We start from the raw sequence: 20,224 nt of genomic DNA on the forward strand, positions 1-20,224 counted from the left end.
ACTAATAATAACGGTTTAACAAAGAGTTGGTTTTTCCCCCTGTACTTTCCAATTGTCCTATTTATGCCTTCGTCTGCTTTATATTGGCGTGTTGACATGTTTGGATAACTGATATTTGATAGGAACTGAAGAACAGAAATTTATTTTGTACAAAATAGTCTCTCATTCAAATTTGTATCAAAACAGTCAGGAATAGTAAAACTAGCACTGTTAGGATAGTTATGAATAACTGTGATGTATCATTTCGCATCTTCTTACAAATTAGATATGGAGTGAGTATAAATTTTGTTACTCCCTTATATTTTTTATTGGGGCTTTTCTCGGCTTTTGGCTTTTTGTGAAAATTTTCATTGAGTTTCTAATAGCTTAACTATTACAAATTGCAAAATACTCATCAATCAACATTTCGGAAAGATTTTATCGACATTGAATTCTGATATGCAAATGGTTTTTCATTTTTTTTCATTTCTTAAGCTGTTCGAATAAAAATATTTCCGAGCATAGTGTTTTCGGGAATTTTTGGAATTTTTCCCCAACTATTTCAAGACCCTATTTGTTTATGATTTTAATCTGTACAAAATTAATTGTTTCAAATTTTTTCAAACTATATCGACTAACAGGACGCTTTGGAGTAGCTTATTAAAGCACGATGCTGCTGGTGCTTTCAGTGGCGCATTGCGCAACAGCAGAATCAGCTCAACTTTTTTTTGTATATGAGACATTTTTATGTATGTATAGTAAATCTAATAACGTAAAAACTAAACTTTGATATGATGGTTTTAAAGATATGTGTTACCTATTACATTAATCTATATATGTTTAAGAGTCATAATTGAATTTATTATTACCTTATTAGCTAAGTCCAAGGGGTAAGCCGAAGGTTGTTGGTTCGAATCCAGCTCGTGACACTACCTTTTTCATCTTAACCAAAGACTTAGATAAAAAGTATAATTAATTGAAAATTTAACTTTTGATTGAAACATTTCAATTTTTTTTGGGGGGGGATTACTCAAAAGCCTCAATGATTGGCACAATAAAACAATTTGTATATTGTTTGTAAAATTCCTTTAAATTTTTATTTGTACACCAAAATTTTCGGTTTTCCAAAAATGCCCCTCCCAAAAAAAATTTTTTTTACTTCATTTATTTGAATTTACAACTGTACATGTTTTATATACAACCAGTAGATTGTATATTTTATATTTGCGGCTTTACGGGCGTTATAGAAACCTACCCATTGGCAGCCGCTCTGGATTATTAAAATGACAGTAATTTATTATTATTTATTATTAATCATAATCAAGATAAAACAGAAAGTTATTCAGATATCGTGAGATGTGGTCGGGTGTGATGTAGGTTTCAGAAAAACATTTTCTTTATCGTGCCAACGTTTCGATCTTTTATTAAAATAATCTTCAGGAAAGCTACATCACACCCGACCGCATCTCACGATATCTGAACAATTATCGATTAACGGTCACTAATCTCTACACATAAAACAGAAATTAAACTCATCTTGCATATCCTTTTTAAAACGATGTACTAAATAATTTAAAAATAATTTAACCAGCCGATCATCATTCGTACGTTGTTATCAATTTGTAATAATAAAAAGTGCTAAAACTTTATTTAAAAATGTGTGATGATTAGGGGCCGTTATTCGATGATTATTCGGAAATCGTGAGATGCGGTCTGGTGTGACGTAGGTTTTAGAAAAACATTTTCTTTGTCGTGCCAACGTTTCTTTAGTGAGATCACTGGCACTCTCAACACAATACAAGAATAGCGCAATTATGCAAAAAACAAACACTTTGAGTGAGTAGAAATACTTTGATTGAATATAAAAAATATTTTTTTACATTGTATAAATTCACTTTTTTCCACATCCTACATGTTTTTGTTAAATATAAACTATGTTTGTAAATCCCAGGCCCTGAAGATGATCTCAATAAAAATCGAAACGTTGGCACGATAAAGAAAATGATTTATTTAAAAAAATCTAATTTTTGTGTAATTTGTACTTTTTGATATTTTCTAATGTTCCATGCTTAGAAATAGACTTGTTCATTTTAAATATATATAAAATAAAAAAGTTTCTAATTATTTCGTTTAAAAGCAATTATCAATTGAGAAGCGTTTTACGAACACAATTGTTTACCCTTTTTTCTATTAAAAAATAGTACATTAATTTATTTATACTCAATAACGATATTTTATTATTTAAAGTTAACTGTCTTGCAATGAAAATTATTTGCTTTGAATTTACAGATTTTTAAGTTTACGGTAAACTATTATTTTCTATTTATAATGTTTATGTCTCTTTGTAATGGGATAATAATTCATATAGTTGTCGTTTTTCATATTGTAATTAATAAACAAAAAATTTATTAGGATTTTATAAATTAACTAAATTCCAAAATGGTTTAGTTTTATTTCTATCGGTTAAGTTATATCTCGGTTGATTTGTCTACCATTTTGAAGTCCATGGAAGACACGAGGGGGAAACCTCAAACGGCTAACATATGTCGGATCGTAATTAAAGTCACAAACGTGGCGTTATAAAAGGGTCAATTTGAATGATTAGGTTGAATTCATTGGATTTTGTTAGCTTACAATTAGGTTTTATTGGGCCGTCGACTAGAAAGTGATGACTGTTGGCGGTCGCCGAGGGGCAGGAAACCCACTGGGGAATGGAAGATTAGAAAAACAACCATGAAAAGGGGGTGGCTCTTCAATCTCAATCGGTCATACTTTAGTCAATAAAAATATTCTCGATTAACAGAACTTTTAGCTGCGATCAGATTATAAATTGAATCCGATCAGAGTATAAATTTCCAGTATAACTGGTAAAATATAATGGCAAAAAGGAGGGAAAATTCAAAAAGGTGGGTTGAGAAGGCACCAACTTCCCACCCCTAGTGGATCTAAGTCACGATCTAGCCGAAGATCTTGGGTTCGAATCCCGCTCGTGACACTGACTTTTTTATCTCAACCAAAACCTTAATTAATTGAAAAGAATAAATTTTTTTTTTGGCCTTGAACTAGTGTTCATCTAGCAGAATAAATAGAATAAATTTTAATTCACGAGTTTTCGTAGGTTGGTCAATTAATATTGCCACTTCCAAATTGTAAAGTATTTTGGATTGACTAATACTTAAAAAAACGATAGAAATGTTTAATTACTATTTTGGAGGTGTATATCGCCAAGTCGTAAGTTCTAGTTACCAGAGTGACTGACTTTGATGTTTACACGATACTTTAATCCAATTTAAAAAAATTGCAGGAAAATAGTAGAACCAGGTCACTCAATTTACAAAATAAATATATTTATTTGGACATATATTCATTGTATTGTACCTATGAATGAAAAATTGTTATAAATAATTGTTTTTCATAATAAATTAATATAGGCTCTGATCATGACTTTAAAAATAGGTCGAAAGCTTGGCAGTAAGAATTGAATTTGCTTTTTTCTTCAAGAACAGGCCTTGATCCAGAGTTATCGTGTATTCTTTTTGTTTCATTTTTTTAAAATTTTAATTACATTCTTAATTATAATTGAAAAATGGCAAAAAAGAGGGCAAATTGAAAAGGTGGGGTTGAGATGGGAAGTTAGTGTCCGAGTGGATCGAGGTCACGATAGCTCAAGTGGTAGAGCAGCGGCGTATCTAGCCGAAGATTAAAACCTTGAAGATTGAATTCTGACCAAATAATTGAAAAGAATTTATTTGGCCAAGCGGACCAAGAAACCTGATAAAATTAGTTAATAAACTTATTTTTTGAGATTACTTTAAATAGTTAGCAATTATCTTTACGTCAAATTTAACTGAGAGGGATTGTTTTGTTGGATTTTTGTTATATGAATCGGTAGCGTTATATTTGTACTGTAACAAAAAGAGCAGTTTTAATGGTGACCCGTTCCTTTGTCGCAAGATACTTTTTTTTGTTTTACACTGGCATATTATCCATGAAGTTTTCTATTTTCATTTTACTGTCGAGCGGGATCGGCCGACCAGGACCAGGTCCCCGCCGNTGTTGAGAGTGCCAGTGAGATTTTGCTGTTTCATGTTTATATATGTTTGGTTTTGAGGGGGTGGGGAAGGAAGTCGGTATATAAAAGACAATTTTGTGCAAGGCGTCGGCTCCTTTGAAGTGAAAAAAGCCGACAAAGGGGAACAATGTGTTGGTAATAGTTCGGCCAGATTAAATAACAGAAGAGAAGACTGTATTTTATTAATTAAGGTTTTTAGTTGAGATAAAAAAGTCAGTATCACGAGCGGGATTCGAACCCACGATCTTTGGCTTAATACGCCGCTACTTTACCACTTGAGCTATCGTGACTCGTGACACTGACTTTTTTATCTCAACTAAAAACCTTAATTAACTGAATGGTATTAATTGGTCAAGCGGACCACGAAAAATAGTGAATTTAACTGTATTTTATGTTTATTTATATGTAACACACATAGTGTACAAAAAGAACAGATCACGGCCTAAGACAGTTGTCGTTGTTTTGTAAGTTATCAGCTGGTTATTGAGAGTTTTTCAGAATATTTGCATATATTTAAAGACTACTTGAAAAATCTGTAGTATGGCCATTTTTCCTAATTTTGGCATACCCTCGCTGGTTTTTCCTGTTCTCGCCATCTTTAGATTATGCTGAAATGACCAAAAACGACCAAATCATCGATCATCAGGTCATCTCTTGGGATGCCTACAGAAGAAATCTCACTATTTAAGAAAAGTTATCCTTTGAATTTATTGCAATTAAGAGAGCAACGCCTGGTCTTTCAGGTTGTTGTAAAATTTTGAAATATGTTTAAATAAGTAATTTTTGTTGTTTCAGTATGTCAGAATTCGATTTAAATAAAACATATGTACATTGCCGGTAAAAACTGAAAATTGTGTCACTGAACGGGTTGATTAAATTAAACATGATTAAATAAAGATTTAAAGGAAAAGCCTACTTTACTTTCTGATCAACCCAGTAGTAACTGTTATAAAATTACGGCCTTTCTAAGCCTTCACTAAGTAATTAAATAGTAATTGTTTTTCTATATTTGGCATTGCTTGTCGCATGTTTGTTTAGCGTAATTATTCAGTTAATTAGACTTAATTTGACGTAACGGACAATCATGGAAAATCATGTAAAATTCTCAATGACATTATATCTTGGTCGGCTGTTGAAGTCTCTGCGGAGATGTGAATCCCATGAAAGATATTAACCATGCGAGGGTTTAACTCTGGTGAAAGGCCACCCCCGTCCTCTGAAGTATGGCCTAATCGGGATTTAATAGGAAGAGGTGTTAATGGACGGTGAGTTTATTAAACTGCTGTTGCCCGAAAGTTTCCCATGGTGTTTCTTTTTTAAAACGAGAGTCGCCCTACCATTAAATTATAGGTGATGATAGTTCCCCTCGGGGATGATTCACACCTCGGGCAATAAGGTGCCAGGAGGGGCACGCGGCCGGAAGTCGTAGGCGTGCCACCGTTCCTATTTTAAACTGTTGCCAAACAATGGCTTCCCTATTTTATTAGGCGGATTGTCACGGGAAGACAATAACGGAAGTGGCTCCCTATTTAGGCATGACGCGGCCACAATCAGCCTAACAAGGACGCGTGCCAGATCAAACTCTTATTTATAGCGTTTTATTCTCCCCCATGACTCTTCAAAAAGCAAGTCTCGAACTGTAATTTTCCTCTCAAACTGTTCGACAATCCTTCATTGCCTTTCTATTGAAACCGTCCACTGTCTAACAGTTCTTTTCATTTAGTCGTTGAACGTGGGAATCATTTGGAATTTCTTGTTTAAATGCGATTAAACCAACCCCCATAGAAATATGATTTGGCTGACTCTAACGAATCATCAGAAGTTATGAATCAAAAGACAAAACGTGTGCCTAATTTTTCAAAATAACCAAAACCGAAAGCTTTTTACAATTCAATTACTTAAGCTTGTTCACACTCCAACAGGTAGTGGCCAATCAATAAAGAAACTGCATTCAAATGAAAAAGAGTGATACCGATTGATCATTATATTGAAATAAATGAATAACCGGTTGATCAGTAAAACCCATTGTAAATAATTATTTAGAAATCGTGATATGCGGTCTGGTGTGACGTAGGTTTTAGAAAAACATTTTCTTTAACGTGACAACGTTTCGATCTTTAATGAGATCGTCTTCAGGGCCTGGGATTTACAAACATTTTTTAAATAAAACAAATACATGTAGGATGTGGAAAAAAGTGAATCTATATGCAAAAAAAATATTTTTATATTCAAAGTATTTTTACTCACTCCAAGTGTTTGTATTGTCAATGTGGGTACTTTAATTAAACAAAGCAATAGCTAGCAGAGACGATGTTCAGTTTTAGTGGAAAATTTAATCATTATACAAAATAACTCAAGGTTAAAGTTGTCTCTCTTTTAACTACTTAAGGTTTGCAGACATTGGGTAGCAGGTAATCAAGCAAGTCCACTGACAACAGAAAAAAATTTAAGCATTAGAGTACTAGGAGCAAACATTATTAAACAAACAATTATGATATTCATGATTACTGATTATCACTAAACTGATTTATTAATAGAGTGGTAGTACAGCTTCAATGAAATATCATAAACAATATTATTAGGTTTCGTGGTCCGCTTGACCAAATACATTTTTTTCAATTAATTAAGGTTTTGGTCGAGATAAAAAAGTAAGTGTCACAAGCGGATTCGAACCCACTGCCACTGAAAAATGGCAAAAAGGAGGAAAAATTCAAAAGGTGGGGTTGAGATGGGAAGTTAGTGTCCGAGTGGATCGAGGTCGCGATAGCTCAAGTGGTAGAGCAGCAGCGTATCTAGCCGAAGATCGTGGGTTCGAATCCCGCTTGTGACACTGACTTTTATATCTCAACCAAAACCTTAACTAATTGAAAATTATAAACAATAACGAAACATGAACTTTTTAATTTAAATGATTAATATTAACTTAAAGATATTTTTCCCTTCTCCACTCTCTCTCTCTCTCTCTCTCTCTCTCTCTCTCTCTCTCTCTCTCAGTTTTACTCTCACTCACTTTTCTTATCTTCACCCTCATTGCGCAAGTAACTAACCATGATAAAGGTTTTTCTCCTCGCTTTGACTCCCTTTATTTTTCTTTCGTCTTTCACTCTCTCTTTCTCCCTTTCTTTCTCCCTCTCACCCTATCTCTGTCCTTACCTCTCTCTCACTCACTCACTCTCTCCTTTTTCTTCAACTTTATACCATATATGAAATGAGGAAACATATTTTTCAATAAAATTTAACCGAAAAGATTTTTCTCCTCGTTTTCACTCCCTTTATATTTATTTCGTATTCTCTTTCTCGTTCTCTCTCACTCTCTCTCCGTCTCTCTCTCTCTCTCTCTCTCTCATTCTCAATCTCTCTCTTACTATCTCACTCCCCTTCTCACACATATTCGCTCACTCACTTTTCTTATTTTCACACTCTTTCCGCAACTAACTAATCATCATATTATATATATATCATACAGTATGCGAAATGATGAAATATATTTTTCAATGAAATTTATCCGAAAAGGTTTTTCTCCTCGTTTTCACCCCCTTTATTTTTCTTTCGTCTTATCGCTCTCTCTCTCTCTCTCTCTCTCTCTCTCTCTCTCTCTCTCTCGCCATATATCTCTCCCTACCTTTCTCTCTCTCTTTCTCTCTCACTCACTCTCTGATTTTTCTTCACCTTCATACCATATATGAAATCATGAAATATATTTTTCAATAAAATTTAACCGAAAAGATTTTTCCCCTCGTTTTGACTCCCTTTATTTTTCTTTCGTCTTACACTTTCTCTTTCTCTCTTTCTTTCTCTCTCTCACCCTATCTCTCTTCCCCGATCTCACTCACTAACTCACTCACTCTTTGATTTTTCTTCAATTTCATACTATATATGATGAAATATATTTTTAAATAAAATTTAATCAAAAAGATTTTTCTCCTCGTTTTGACTCTCTTTATTTTTCTTTAGTCTTATCACTCTCTCTCTCTCTCTCTCTTTCTCTCTGTCTCTGTGCGTGAGCTTTCCTAAGAGAGTTCTCTTCTCTTCCACTCCTACTTTTTTTCATCTCTTTTTCTTTCACTAACACTCTCGCATTTGGGGTATAGCTGGATCAGAGACGAACGATTTCGAACAAAACCTTAATTGTTGGGCGCGACGCTTAGATGAAAAAAGTGAAACGTTTTAATGAAGGGTGTGTAAATGCTGCTTGTTACAGTGGCTGGTATTGGTACAGGCCACCTGTGTGTACCTACAGCTGATCCTCCCTTCGCCTGCTCACATCCCAAAAGCATTCTTCGCCAACATGTTAAATATTAATTCGCCACGGGTCTCCCTAGTTGCCGCTGAAGCACCCGGGTGTTTATTACAATAAGGGGTCCCCCTTCGTTCTTCAAAGACTCCTTTTCAACGGGATTTCACGCACTCTAGTGGCCTCCTAATGAATTGCCGGGACGACAATGGGGTACAGATTCAATATTGGCCTGCCCCTCCGCATCCCCTTGCATTGCACATTTATCGCCAATCTATTGTCGCTGGAAATTAAATTATGGACGACATTAATTGCTACACGTCATTCTCATTTTTTCCACTTCTGTCTCACCGCCGATCCCCCTTGCACTGCATTTTTCAGATGTCCCTGTCTTTTATTCATGAAACTAATTCAGTGTACGTAACAGGGGGTTCTTAATTTAATTAGGAAGTCTTAAAAAAACGTTAAAATTGATGCCTATAATAAAAGATTATATAATTTCATTGTAACAAAAACTCTCTGAGACACCACACACTCAAGCCAGGAGGCTGTTCAAACCTCATCTTTATCGTTATGCCTATATTGTTTGTAAACATTTTTTATTGAAATAACTACATTACAAAAACAACGATTTTAAAAAAAAAGCGCTTTTGCCAGGAAGCCAAATGGGATAAAACCTATGCGAAAATCAATAGGGAACTACAATCTAACGCCAAGTTTTGGCGAGTTAGGAAAGTGATAGCTACAAAACCTGTTCATAAATGACAAGTATCCATTGTATTTCGTGGTCCGATTGTCCAAATAACTTCTTTGAATTAATCAATCTTTATGCGGTCTGGTGTGATGTAGGTTTCAGAAAAACATTTTCTTTATCCTGCCAACGTTTCGATCTTTATTGAGATCATCTTCAGGGCCTGGGATTGACAAACGTTGTTTAAATTTAACAAATACATGTAAGATGTGGAAAAAAGTGAATTTATACAATGCAAAAATTATTTTTTATATTCAATCAAAATAGTTACGCAGAAAACAAACATTTTGAGTGAGTAGAAATACTTTGATTGAATATAAAAAATATTTTTTTACATTGTATAAATTCACTTTTTTCCACATCTTACATGTATTTGGTAAATTTAAACAACGTTTTTAAATCCCAGGCCCTGAAGATGATCTCACTAAAGGTCGAAATTCGCACGATAAAGAAAATGTTTTTCTGAAACCTACATCACACCAGACCGCATTTCCCGATTTCCGAATAATCGTTTATGTAAGGTATTGGTTGAATTGAAAAAGCCAGTGTTACGAGCGGGATTCGAACCCACGACCTTTGGTCTGACTTTTCCATTTCAACCAATAAAGATTAATTAATTGAATGACATGTATGTTGATCATGATCTACTACATCTGTATGTTTATGGCAAAAGCATTAAACAATTATTTGTGGCAATTACCATGGAAACTTATCAATACGCTGTTTAATTGTTTATTAGTTTATTAGTTTCTGTTGATTTTTTCGTACTTACACAAGCATTTCTCTTTTTTTCCAGTTATATGATTAACATGCATATAAAAATGCATTAAAATTTAAATGTAGCAAAATTTTCTTTAACAGTGGTAAATTTCACCTGATTAAGCACCGTCTGGTACGTTTATGACAAAAATACTACACAAAACTCTTGTGGTCTATTTTATTTTTAGCTTCTGCGAGATTAGCTGTTAGAGTGTTTAGTAACCGATTACATGCATTTTTTTTTTACTGACCCAATCACAAGTTCGAATGGGCTGGTTTTCGTTGTAGCTCTTGACCAGAGCCCAATGTGTATTCAATTGCGTACTACTTTTACTAACATTACGACCATGGTATTCAGATATTTATCCGAATCATACCTTCGTGGTACTGTGTCTCAAATTTGAATCGGCATATTTGGAGAATATTACATAACTTTGCAAATTTGGGGAATATCGCAAATTTGATACATTTCGTAGACCTAAAAAAATGCCAAAAGTGGGTGATTCAACTTCTAAAATAGAAGGTTGGATTTTTTTTCTTTAAACGCAAATCAGAAACCCCCGGCGAAGCAGGAATTATATTACAAAAGATGATTATTCAGAAATCGTGAGATGCGGTCTGGTGTGATGTAGGTTTCAGAAAAACATTTTCTTTATCCTGCCAACGTTTCGATCTTTATTGAGATCATCTTCAGGGCTTAAGAAAGATCGAAACGTTGGCACGATAAAGAAAATGTTTTTCTAAAACCTACATCACACCAGACCGCATCTCACGATTTCTGAATAATCATCGACAAACGTCACTAATCACCACACATTATTACAAAAGATATTAAAAAATAAAAAACCTCACCAAAAATACCGGATTGATTATGTTATGACTGAACGGAGGTTAATTAATGAAATCTTAAATGGAAACAATTAACTTGTTATGCAGAGAATCTTTGGAATTCAATATTTTTATGTTCCTACAAGTATGCTCCCTTCACTTCTGTTGAAATTGGAAGAACATATACAAATATATTTTGAGCGATAAACGCTGTAGTTTTACAGAAACTAACCGTGAAATGTATATAATTATCAATAGTAATTGAAACTTAATTAATTTTAATTATTTATTTCGCATAACATTTTAAATTTTATAATTTTTGTGTGTCTGGAATTTTTTGTTTTATTTCTTTTCAAATTGAATAACTATTAGACCAAAAGAAAAAAAATATATATATCTGAATTTAAAAAATTGGTCAATTTTTAGTGTGATGTCTCCCACATTCACGCTGCTTATTTTAATATTTTAGTGTATATTATACTGCATATTTGAGGGTTTAGTGTATATTATAGGACATATTTGATGATTTTTAATGAACATAAAAGCCGGGCTCAAGCCTTTTACATTTTTGGAAAAATGTCCTGGGGTTGACAGGATTTTTCTGGACATACCCGGTAAGTGAACCCCGGTTCAATAAAAGTTTCAATTGTACGCTTCCGTTGTCAATCGTGGCTTGTCTCAGTAATTAAAAAACATTATTTTTCTTCTTTACCGATAATTTCGGATTACCAGTGAGTTGAGTTCAAAAATAAACAGTCAACAAAAGAACATGATAGCTGCATTTCTACTCTTTCAGCAGGTCCTTGATAGGTGTAGCTTCATAGATTAATATATAAAAAATAAAAAACTGAATTCCCAACGTACCTGTTTGAAATAATATGCTCCCATTTAATTGGCAGTTCATTTAAAGCGACAATAAATTTCTACTCTTTACACCAAGAGCTATGAAGGACTTAAAAGATTTGTCCTCCAATTATTCAACATCCAACACCGTGGTATCTTTTTCAATATCCAGATGATACAGCAACACAATAACTTCCTAGCAGTTCAAAAATCTTCGAAGAAAGTCTCCAACTTTGACTCTTAATTTGCAAGGGTATAAGTTACGTTGTTACAAGTGTATTTGAGCCGAATGAAATTATGCTTCTATGAATATAAACAATTGTAACTTAAGAAATACCATACATAACAATTATCGATCTGGTAATAAAAATAATTTAGAAAAATAAGTCAGTAAAAGTAATCCAACCAAAAGCTAACCGTGAAAAAAGGACCAAGTTCCAGACCCCTTAAAAAAAAATACCCTATCAATGTAATGATATCTAAACTGTCGCCAAGTCCGTTCTTTTTTTATTCCATAACCTGAGTGAACTCAAAATAAAAGGTAAAAGGAGACTCTCTCCTAAAAAAGCAAAAAGTCAGCCATCAAACTAGTGATTCACTCCCGGAGGCCGTTTGGGGCACCGAAACCCATTTTAATCAAAAATTTAAAGGTGAAACGTAGTAATGAAATCCATTATATTTAGTAGTCTGATTGACCAAATTACTTCTTCCAATTAATTAATCTTTTTACGTAAGGTCTTAGTCGAAATGAAAAAGGTTAGTGTCACGAGCTGGATTCGAACCCACGACCTTCGGCTAAATACGCAGCTATTTTATATCGTGACTTCACGTGAGGTTGAAGCATCAAAGTCACGATAACTCAAGTGGTTAAAGCAGCGGCGTATTGAGCCGAAGGTCGTGGGTTCGAATCCAGCTCGTGACACTAACTTTTTTCATTTTAACTAAGACCCTAAATCAATGGATGCACGTGACTTCAAGCATTTAGAACTATCCTCCCCTATGAAATGGCACTAATTTTTGAAAAATTGCTATTTTCAGATTCTTATATTTTCTTGTAATATCTCTGTACCAAATTTCATGTTTCTACCTGTGCGGGAAGTACTTTAAAATTTTGATGGTGAGACTACACTCTCCCTCCCCCCATGTAGCGACACTAATTTTGAGAAAATTGCAACTTTCAAACTTTTTTCTTTACTTGCTTTATAAACCCTACCTTTTTACGTAATTTTACGTTTTTACTTATTCGGGCAGTGCCTTATAATTTTGATGAATAGACAGATGATGAGTCAGACAGTAACAAAAGTGTAGATTTTAAAATTCACCCCATTCAAAAAGGCTTAATATCAAGTGGTCAAATTTTTACAACGACCTAAGGTGCATAAGCTTAATTTATGTTTCGAATTTCAAAAGCCTCTCTTAAGCGGAAGCAGGGATATAAGGGTGAGAAAAACCGGGTGAATTTGTTCGTATAAAAATACACATGTCCCCATGTTCCAACTACAAAAAAAAAAAAATAAATAAATAAACCACTTAATTTTTCAATATATACATCCTTACAGCATTGTTTTTCTTTCAGAAAATAATGAACGGACAAGAAGAAGAAGACAACGTAACAAGGACACGAAAACACCAGCCAGGTCTTGAAGGACAGCCAAAGGCCAAGAGGATGGCCGGCAACATTAATTGTTAGATTCCATAATTACCTAAATATTTGGAATAGTTATTTTTTTATTTTTCTTTACAGAATGATTAATGAAATTTTGATTACAATCCATTATTTATGTTGAGAAATATGGTTTCAATTTTTTTTATTGTCCATCTAATGTAAATACATTTATGCAGTGTGCACATGATAGAACAAATGAGTTTAATCGAGATTTTTCAACATAACAGGTGTTTTTTCAATGATTGATCAACGTGCTGACGAAAATAACTTGCATGGAATAAGCGTAAAATTATGAATTTGACTCAAAAATATGAAAGACGTAAACCAAGGGTTTTCACGGAAGGGATGAAATGTCAAAACATTGTAAACATCATCAATGGGAATTTTCATCAAGACGAATTCGCCACGGTCGCATCGATGATCCGTGCACGGCAATAATCATCCGGGCTGCCGTTCTGAATGGAGCGTGACTTATCCGGGGGGACCAGGGAAAGATTAACCGGCATTGAGGCTCAGTGGATTTAATCAATTGATTCCTGGACATTTAGGATTCCACTTACATCAGCATAGTCATTTATCGTCCATTGAGTTCCTTTTTCTAAATGTGTTCTCGCCTCTTAATGTCCTTCCCTTGAAGGTATTAGGAAAAAACCATGGTACAGTCGATCTGCCGATTTCATTATCTAAAACCATTAAGCAAAGTACAAGGCAGATGTTCTATCTGGGATAACATTGCATCAACAACCGATTAACTATCAACCATAAAAAGATTAACAGTACTTTTAACTACAATTAATTAAGGTTTTTAGTTGAGATAAAAAAGTCAATGGCACGAGCGGGATTCGAACCAACGATCTTCGGCTAGATACGCCGCTGCTCTACCACTTGAGCTATCGTGACCTCGATCCACTCGGACACTAACTTCCCATCTCAACCCCACCTTTTGAATTTTTCCTCCTTTTTGCCATTTTTCAAATGTACTCGGATTGGATTCTCGACGACAAATGAAATGGCCACGGAGAGCTTTAGTACAGTATGCTTCATTTTAAATCATTAAATTCACTAATTTCGTTTAACCGCTTGACCAATTAATATATTACAATTAATTAAGGTTTTTAGTCGAGATAAAAAAGTCAATGGCACGAGCGGGATTCGAACCCACGATCATCGGCTAGATATGCCGCTGCTCTATCACTTGAGCTATCGTGACCTCGATCCACTTGGACACTAACTTTCAATCTCAACCCCACCTTTTGAATTTTCCCTCCTTTTTGCCATTTTTCAAATGTCGTGAACAAATAATAAATGATAGACCAAAAAATAATACGAAAAAAAATGGATAGAAAATCCGTCTGCTGAATGCAGGCAAAATAAATTACTCGTCCTTGAAATGATAGCAAAATTAGGTAGATTTATATATATTCATAAAATTTTTGAACGATTATAATTTATTTAAAAAATCTCGCAAATTTAGGTCACAAACGACTTATGTTACAACAACGATAAATCGATTGGGAGCGAGGATGGATAGAAAATAAAAAATTTGGCAAAAGAGAGGCCATATAGGGAAAGAATGAAAGAGAAAGTGAGAGGGGGAGAATGAAAAAACGATTTTTCGATTTAAAAAAAGGGAAGAAAGTGGGAAGGGGATGGAAATAAAATAAAAATTGGTCGAGAGGCATTATAGCGAAAGGAAGAAAGATAGAGAAAGTGAGAGAGAGCGCGTGTGAAAAAAGTGAGTATGAGGGGGAGAGAGAGACAGAGACAGAAAGTTTTATGTTTTAGTGAACTGTGTGTGAAGAATTTGAAGACTAAAAATTCCAATCCGCGCAAAATATTATTTTGGTATAATACAAAATATTTCCTATACTTTGTATTATAAATCTCCATGTTGTTTATATTACATCTCCTTGAATTCCTATCAAATTTTTTTTTTATCAAATGCTTAAATGTACAAAAAAAACTGGAATTTCAATGGTACAAGAACACAATGCACGGCATGGCCAATCAAAAATCATATGTACGAAACAACTGTTGTAAATGTAATAATTCATTTTTTATTAGTAGTTGTTCATACTTTCAGATCAAATGTTAGTTTAAAATTACTTCAACGTTTAAAAGTTATACGTAAGTAAATTTTGTTACTGTTTCAAATAGGGTTTAGTGTTTATTTTGTGTATCGTTTTCATTTATTTTTAATTCCGAACTATTTATTGATTTTTTTTGTTTTAGTTAGTTTAGTTTTTAATTTTTTGCGAATCATTTTTAAAGTCCTTATCATTAAGTTTTTAAAATTTTATTTTTTGAAATGTTCAGCATTTTTAAATCTAAACTGATTCATAACGATGTCTAAGACAAATTTCAACATTGATCAATATTGGTAAATCTTTCAAATCATGAGTTGTATTTTACAAAACAGGGCGTAGAGACAGTTATACAATATGTGCAACAAAAAACCGGCATCAAAATGTTACGTTCTTATTGTTTCCAAAGACCGTAAAAAAACGAATATATTATAGATAAATTTTCTCTCGTCAGAGGTACAAGCAGGACGTGGAAAGACGCTTATGCAATTTATTTCTACGTACGATTGAACTCCATTCCCTAAATTCAGTTGTTTCTTATATATACGAGAATAGCAAATAACTTCATGGATCCATTAAAAGCAAAGTACACACAGAAGAACGCAGCTTATGGCTGGTTGTATTTTTCGTAAATTTTAGGGGTATTCACGATGTTTGTAAGATGTCAACTCGAATAGAGAAATGTCCAGTAAGATTGTGAACGCCCCTTCTTTTCTTACCATGTTAAACGTTAGTGTCGACTTAGAACCAAAAGTAAAGCTATAGCAGTCCTTGAGCTTGTTGTTGTTTGTTTTGGTTTCCTTTTGGGTTAAATTGTTAATAGAAGTTAATAAAAATGGAAAATGATCAACTCTTTCATTCAAAATGCTTTGCATCTATCATGCATTCGAAAAGTACTAACAAATGACACACTTCAATTCGAGCCGAATACCTAACTTGTTTCCTAACGTCTAACAGCCTACAACTTTTATGATATGGGATGTATCTTTTATAAAAGAGTACCAGGACAGGTCAGAAATTAACTAAAGAAACGTATGGTGTGATTTAATTATTGCGTATTTAAGAATAAAAATACTGGTAAACAAAAAAACAGCTGTTAAATTCATGGCTGCCATGTTGGTTACCTAAGCTCTAACGGATAGCAACATGACTGTATTTTCGACATAACATTGGCCCTGGCCTGTTAGATCGAGCAATATTAACTAGCCGATTCTTACAAAACTACATCATTTTTCTCGATCTAACAGGACCAACACAAAGATCGTGAATACCCCTTATTTGGAGATCGTGGGATGCGGCCTGGTGTGACGTAGGTTTTAGAAAAACATTTTCTTTATCGTGCCAACGTTTCGATCTTTATAAAGATCATCTTCAGGGCATGGGATTTATAAACGTTGTTTAAATTATAGGAATGCATATAGGATGTGAAAAAATGAATTTATACAATAATAGAAATTTTCGACTCACTCAAAGTGTTTTGAAAACTGAAATCTCAATAAAGATGTTTTTGTTGTTTTTCTAAACCTTTGTCACACCAGACCGCATCTCACGATCTCCAAATAATCATTCATTAACAGTCATTAAACACCACATTTTTCATAAAATGTATCACTTATGACAACGATTTTCCAAGCTTTTTTTAAATTATTAACATGCACAGTTCGATTCGGCCTGGACGTAATAAACATTGCATTTTTTTGAATGATTGAAATCGATTGTGCCTTTTAAATTTGAACAGTTTTGACTGGTTAAATTATTTTATGGATTACTTAAGGAATTAATTTTGCAATAAAATAAAAAACACTCTCAACACTTTACTTAATGTGTGGTGATTAGTGACCGTTAATCGATATTTATTTAGAAATCGTGAGATGCGGTCTGGTGTGATGTAGGTTTCAGAAAAACATTTTCTTTATCGTGCTAACGTTTCGATCTTTATTGAGATCATCTTTAGGGCCTGGGATTTACTATCTAATATAATTTAAAAAATATATTTCATTGTATAAATTCACTTTTTTCCACATCCAAAATGTAATTGTTATATGTAAACAATGTTTGTAAATCCCAGGCCCTGAAGATGATCGCAATAAAGATCGAAACGTTGGCACGATTAAGAAAATGTTTTTCTGAAACCTACATCACACCAGACCGCATCTCACGATTTCTAGATAAATCAACTTTACTTAATATTCAAAATATCAAACGGATGTATTCTAACAGTATTATTTTCCTTTCAGAAAATTATGAACGGACAAGAAGAACAGGACAACGTTAGAAAACGCCTTCCAGGCGATCTAGAGAATGCGGTGATCGAACTTTACTCCATTCCCGGGACGACGATACAAGAAGTCGCTAAAGTCGTCAGCGCGGTTTACGACATTAACAAAAATGACATCAAAGGAGTTGTGACTCTGGCGCTAAAGAAAGGACTGAGAAGAGCCGGGAGAGGATGCGTGAAGAAGCATTCAAAGAGGATGAATTCCAGGGCGGTCAGTAGGTCAAAGAAGAAGGGCGACAACCGAAAATCACACCTTAGATCCGTGATGATGGCTAACAGAAGAAGGAATTCAAAATTCAGGCATCATCGGGCTGAGTGTCTACCTAAAAGAAGACAAGTCTGCCACAGCAGCAGTCGAAAACACCAAATGAAAAAAACGCCGAAAAAGAAAAGCAGGAGTGAAAGACGAAGTTCACGTTTGTGTCGTCCTTCTAGAAAAATGCGCTCGTCTTCAAGGAGGCACTCATCTTCGAAGAGAAGGCACTCATCTTCAAAGAGAAGGCACTCATCTTCAAAGAGAAGGCACTCATCTTCAAAGAGAAGACACTTGTCTTCAATGAAACGGTACTGTTCTTCAAAAAAACGGCACTCATCTTCTAAGAAAAGGCACTCGTTATCAAAGAAGAGACGTTGTTCGTCAAAGGAAAGGCGTTCATCTTCAAGGAAAAGGCACTCATCTTCAAGGAAAAGGCACTCATCTTCAAAGGGAAGGCACTCATCTTCAAAGGGAAGGCAATCTGACTCAAAAACAAAGCGTCCGCCGTGTCGCACTGCCCACAAGAAGCGCAAAGACACAAGCCCGTTGGTTCTTCCCGACCACCCAAGTTGCTAAATCATATATGAGTGCAATTTATCCTATTCTGTTGTCTGTGTCTTAAGCAAATAAAAAAATTATTTTGAGTCGTTTAAAGTATTAATATTATTAATAAAAATATGTCTTAGGGCTTACTAACAAATCTGGTCTCCAGCTCTCTGACAACCAGGAGACGGAGTGACTAGACGACTTGTGTCAACTATAGTGCCAAGTTGTGTGTGGTTTGAACAGAAACTTGAACAATTTCGTTTGGCTGTTGGCAAAATACGTATCTAGTGTAATTCATTGAAAAGTCTAGTGATTTTTACTATTGCCGGTACAGAACGAGAAAAGAGAGTACTACCGTCTGAGTGGCCCATCCTATTTATGCATGACGGGTCTTTTGATCACCAAGTATCTTAGTCTTGAATACTTGAGTATCCCCGTGTGATAGGAGCTTAAACGCTTTTCAGTGCACTTTGAACCAATTGCCACGGGACGTCGGGTCGGTGGCCGTAAAGCTTAGAGGATCTGCATCAAGCCTCCCCCCGTGGGGTAGATATGACCTGTTGACAACGCTTGAGGAAAAAACCAAGTCTTGAATTGCAGTTTGGTCGTTGCCGATCATTTTAGACTGTATGTGTGAAACCACCGAAAATGAAGATAACCAAAACACAGACCAAAACAACAAAGGTAAGCCGGTCAAAATGGTGGGTAACGGCAAAATTACGAGGTCGAAAAAGGTCCTGTACAACGGTAGGTATGAAAATACCCAAAGAAAATAGGAATATACAAAAATGTATATGCCTGGGAACATAAGGGAATATTCACTTTTTAAATTATTTTGGTGTTTAAACATTATATCAGCGATGGTGTTATAAAACTTGAGTTATGTTGTTTTCAGATTTCGACCGTCCAAGTTTTAGTAGAAAGATTTTTCGAAAATTAGAACGGAATTCAAAAAGTAACAGGTACTTGAGGAAATTGACCTTTCAACTCTATTTTTCTTATTTTTACCACCTTTTTTGTAAAAACGCTGTCCGAGGCAACATTTACTCTTTGGTACTCGAGATGATATATCCCTCTTTTTCGCTTCCCTAAGTGGTAGGCGTTGTGCGACAAAAGGGTCCACCTGGCCCTTTCAACAGGGCCGAATCTTTAACGCCTTGTTAACAAAGCTACCTAGGACTTCAATGGACTACTCATGCGGCAAAACACCTTTGAACCTTCGGAGTCATTCAAGAATCCCGCTTTCGTGATGACACGGTCTGGTTAAATTAGAGCTTCTCAGGGGCAATAAAATACTAAAATAACCAAGTAATTCAAGCTTTCCCGTACGTTATTCTTTCCCATTGGCTAATGACAGCACTCAAAGAAACTAAAACATGGATATTTAACAAAAATAATTTTAAAAATGTTGAGTATGAATGAACCTTATAAGTATGCAGATGTATGCCGAGTCGAAAAAAATATAAAAATTTGTCAAATAGCAGTAAACATGGACATAAACAAACAGCCAAAGCCAACTCTCCCACTCTTTCTCTCTCTCTCTCTCTCTCNTCTCTCTCTCTCTCGTTCGCTCAATTATCTCTCTGTCATTGAAAAAGCTTTTAGCAGAAAACATTACATTGTATATCAATTTAAAAAAATATATTTAAAATTAATTTATTCATCCATGAAGATAAAGCTTTTTGATGCACTAATACTTCCAAATATAACTTATGGCCTTGCAGTAATTTCTAATATTTCTAATAAAAATATTCTTTCTTACATATATGTACTATGATTCTAGGATTTATGACAAATATTATCATTTATCCATTTTAAAAATTGATGATTTGTTAGAATACAAAATTTTGACTATTTCCCATGATTAATTTAAAAAAAAATCGTTATACCAACAGTTTGTCATTTTAAAGCTAAAAAACCGCTACTTT

General features: G+C 34.3%; 1 protein-coding gene across 1 annotated transcript; it reads left to right on the forward strand.

Moving 5' to 3' along the window:
* Positions 1-15,120: 15,120 nt before the first annotated feature.
* Positions 15,121-18,404, forward strand: LOC106662869 (protein SON-like). The gene is made up of 2 exons (XM_014387290.1): positions 15,121-15,259; positions 17,454-18,404. Exon 2 carries the CDS (start codon positions 17,460-17,462, stop codon positions 18,324-18,326), a length of 867 nt encoding a protein of 288 aa, XP_014242776.1. The 5' UTR covers positions 15,121-15,259; positions 17,454-17,459; the 3' UTR covers positions 18,327-18,404.
* The last annotated feature ends 1,820 nt before the right edge of the window (positions 18,405-20,224 follow it).

Source organism: Cimex lectularius, unplaced genomic scaffold (genome assembly GCF_000648675.2).
Source record: "Cimex lectularius strain Harlan isolate CLEC.00 unplaced genomic scaffold, Clec_2.1 scaffold256, whole genome shotgun sequence".
Lineage (NCBI taxonomy): Eukaryota > Metazoa > Arthropoda > Insecta > Hemiptera > Cimicidae > Cimex > Cimex lectularius.